The sequence below is a fragment of the Enhydra lutris genome, unplaced genomic scaffold (genome assembly GCF_002288905.1).
Source record: "Enhydra lutris kenyoni isolate GAN:26980312 unplaced genomic scaffold, ASM228890v2 scaffoldscaffold9, whole genome shotgun sequence".
Classification (NCBI taxonomy): domain Eukaryota; kingdom Metazoa; phylum Chordata; class Mammalia; order Carnivora; family Mustelidae; genus Enhydra; species Enhydra lutris.
This window is the reverse complement of record NW_019154093.1, coordinates 66071727-66075258: the sequence shown is the minus strand read 5'-3', so window position 1 is coordinate 66075258 and position 3532 is coordinate 66071727. Positions and strand designations below refer to the sequence as shown.

The 3532-nt window shown below is 55.1% G+C and overlaps 1 protein-coding gene across 1 annotated transcript; it reads right to left on the bottom strand.

The window, feature by feature from the left end:
• Positions 1–758: 758 nt before the first annotated feature.
• Positions 759–2786, bottom strand: LOC111143453 (G protein-coupled receptor 88). Its single transcript, XM_022497210.1, has 2 exons — positions 2483–2786; positions 759–2092 (listed from the first exon to the last, which is right to left on the bottom strand). The coding sequence occupies exon 2, from the start codon at positions 2021–2023 to the stop codon at positions 869–871; it is 1155 nt and encodes a 384-aa protein (XP_022352918.1). The 5' UTR covers positions 2024–2092; positions 2483–2786; the 3' UTR covers positions 759–868.
• Between the last annotated feature and the right edge of the window lie 746 nt (positions 2787–3532).

The window sequence follows — 3532 nt, the reverse complement described above, 5'->3', positions numbered from 1 at the left end:
GTAAACTGATTACAAAATGAAGGTAGCAACAAGTGTGCATGCTATAAAAACATGAAACTGGTACCTAAAACAGATAACCTCCTTATTTGTTTTCAAAATTCCATGGCTGGCTCAGGCCATCAATCAGCACAAGGGGAAATTTTCACTTTAACGCCTAATGCCAATGTTCACTCTTAGAAGTGCAAAAACAGGTGTAAAGTAATAGATCTGTTTTCTCTTTTCTCACTGGCTAAGATTCTATTTCATTCGGCAATGATTTGACTTTATAAAAACCCTTTTAAGAATAAAGGGCTTGAAGTCTTAATGGCAGCTCCTACTGGTATGCACGTCTGTGGCTTCATTCTCCGGGTTCATACAAAGGCTAAATCATAAGAGAAGCATCATCAAAGATAAGTTACTTTTTAAATACTTCTTATATCTTATTTCCTTCATCAATATTATTTCCTTTGGCTTATGCACACTCGAGGCGCTTCGTCTATATTATAAGACGATGAAGGTGGGAAGGGTAATACGTTATCAAAGCTCTTTTCAAAAACAGTGCTGAAATAAATTAACCTGTTCTTTTAAAATGTCAGGGTAACAAGTTCTTGAAGTTTCCGGTGTTTCGACTTTAGGGTTTCTCTAAAACACAGAAACAAAGGCTAAAAACCAGGTGGCTGTTCAAAGTGACTTCGGGGACCCCATTTAGGGAGAGACCTCGGTTCCCAGGTATTCCACTGGGGTCAAAGGCGAAATCTTCACACCGATTTATCGGGCTTGGCCTGCAGGAGTCTTCGTTCAGACAGGGGGTACTTTACAAGGGAAGGAGGCGATGCCCACCAAGGACGCTAGAAGCCGGCATCCCTGTTTCCCGTGGGCCCTGGCCGGGTCACCAGTGCTGGCCGGCGGCGCGGGTGCCCAGCTGCGCCTGGGACACCGCGGGCACGGCCGTGGCAGCAGCGGCGGCGGCCGCCGCGTCGCCGACACCCGGCAGGACGGAGCGCACGGAGCGCCGGAACTCCTCGTTCCTCCACGTGTAGAGCAAGGGGTTGAGCGCGGACAGCGCGCAGCACAGGAGCCAGCTGGCTGCCTGCACGCCCCAGGGCACCGGCAGCGAGAAGCCGCTGGCCAGGCTCACCCACACCAGAGGCTGCGTGGCCAGCAGGAAGACGCAGCAGAGCAGCAGCACCGACAGGCCGCTGAGACGCCGCTGCGCCCGCCGCGGGTGCAGCGCGGGCGGCAGGGGCTGGGCCTGCGCGGGGTGCGCCGCACCCCCGGGGCCCGACGCGTGCGGGGCGCCCGGGAAGGCGGCGGCGGCGGCGGCGCAGCCGGGCAGCTGGTGCAGCAGGTGGAAGTTGAGGACGCTGACCCGCTTGACGCTGACGCGCACGCGGCGCACGATGCCCAGGTAGCAGTGCAGCAGCAGCGCCGTCTGCGCCAGCAGCGCCGCGGCGGCCAGCAGGGCCGGGTAGTGGACGCGCGGGGGCGCGGCGCCGGGTCGCGGCGCCCAGGGCGGGAGCAGCAGCACGAGGCCCAGGGCGAGCGCCCAGGAGAGCGCCAGCATACCGGCCGTGTGGCGCCGCTGGTACAGCGCCTGGTAGGTGGCAGGCGCCCGGGTGATGAGCAGGTAGCGGTTCAGCGCCACCAGGCAGTGGGACAAGAGGGACACGGTGAGCCCCAGGCCTAGCAGCCCGCCCCGCAGCAGGCGGTAGCTGCCGCCGGCGCCGTCCCAGTCCGCGGGGGGCTCCGCCGAGCCGGTGGGCAGGAGCCCGAGCACCGCCTCCTGCGGCATCCAGAGGGCGCAGACGCTGAGGTCCGCCGCGCAGCCGTTCACGATGAAGGCGTTGCTGGTGGTCTGCAGCTTTCGGAAGGACGACACGAGATAGATGACCATGCCGTTGGCCAGCGTGCCCCCGATGGCCAGGCCCGAGTACAGAAGGGACACAGGGATGCGCCGGCCCGCCCACGACTCCTCTTCCTCGCAGAGCAGCAGCAGCGATCCCCCGGTGGTGGAGGAGGTGGACGTGGAGGAGGAGTTGGTCATTCTGGCCAACTCTTCACACCTCGCTTGCTAGCATCAGCTTCTCACAGCGTGGCCCATCCTGACACCCGCCTGCGGGGAGGACAGAGACAGCCCTTCAGCCTCTGCCACCGACACAAAAGGCTGAAGCAGAATAATGGGCTGGGGGAGGGGGAGAGAGGGAGCTCGAGGAGGACGGGGGTGGCAGATGACAGGTGCCTGCCTCGGAAATGTCTCCAGTGCGAGGGGAAAGGCCTCTTTGCATTCGGCAGGCACCAGGGAAGCCCAAGCCCGGGACAGAGCAATACCAAGAGTCTCCTCTTCTCCCCCCAAACACTCATACATGCACACACACACATACACATGCACATGCACACGCGCACACAGTTGGGAATATTGCCAGATAGAGCCCCTAGTTTCCAGGACAAAGCAGAGATATCCCAGCTGGGGAAAATGCCAGGGGAGAGGGGTTGAGGGGCGTACCTTACTTTGGGGCTGATCCTTAGCTGGCAGTAGCAGAGGCAGGGATGCCGGGAAATACCTCCTCACAGCAGCATCTGTGGTCCCAAAATCAACAGGAGAAACTCAGCTGGGATCAGTGCCAGGAGCCAGGGCTGGCTTCTCCCAAGCAGCATCCACACACATGGTCCTAGGCAGAAATCAGCAGCTGCAGGGAGACTTCTCAGCTGGCAGCAGGGCTGGGGAAAGTCAAGTGGCAGGCTGCAAGCCCAGAAGGGCGGGCAGGCAGGGAGCAGAAGCAGAGATGCTTGGCTGCAGAAGCAGAAGCTGAGCTCGAGAAGCAAGAGTGGTGCCTGATGTGGTGAACCCACACGAAGCTCTCTCGTGCTCAGTTATACATCACCCAGGGAAAAGGCAGCCTTTCCACGCTTGGCATGAATTATTCAATAGCTTCTATCTTGTGAAAGGAAAAAAATATCTTGTTCAGAAAGTCCTGTAATTAACAAGTTTCTCTGTCTTGTCTCTTCTCTCTTTCTCTCAATCACCTTATTTTTCACCCTGCTTCATTTTTCTTTCCTTTTTTCCCCCTCTCACCCATGTTCAAATAAAATTTAATATGCTCCTAATATATTTCATCCTAGCCTCATGCATTCTGTGGGCAAGATTTTTCCAAGGGATGAATATACTCCCAGTACCCAGGACTGATCTCTTCCATCTCACACTTGTTGGGAGAATTACTTTGTATTCTAAATGAAATTCATTTTTTCTGTGGTAAGGTGGGACAATTATCCACAGAAGATCCCCAAATCTCCATTTAAGTCATCATTTTTATTTTATTCTCATCACCAAACTCCTTTCCAGAGTTTGGCTTGTGTTCAGGAATGAAAGTGTTAGAGGGTAAAAATGTAATGGTCAAGTTAAAAGTAGATATTGAAGATAGAAAGAAACCTGAATAACCCACAGTGTCAATGACAAAGATGGCCCTTTGTTTGAGAACTTTTTATTCTGTGGTCTTAGGTGGAGATTTGCAGTCAAATGTTGGAAATTAATTTGACACAAGCTCTTATTTAATCA

Coding starts and splice junctions, on each gene's coding strand:
- LOC111143453 (XM_022497210.1), bottom strand. CDS start 2,023: ATGACCAACTCCTCCTCCACGTCCACCTCCTCCACCACCGGGGGATCG.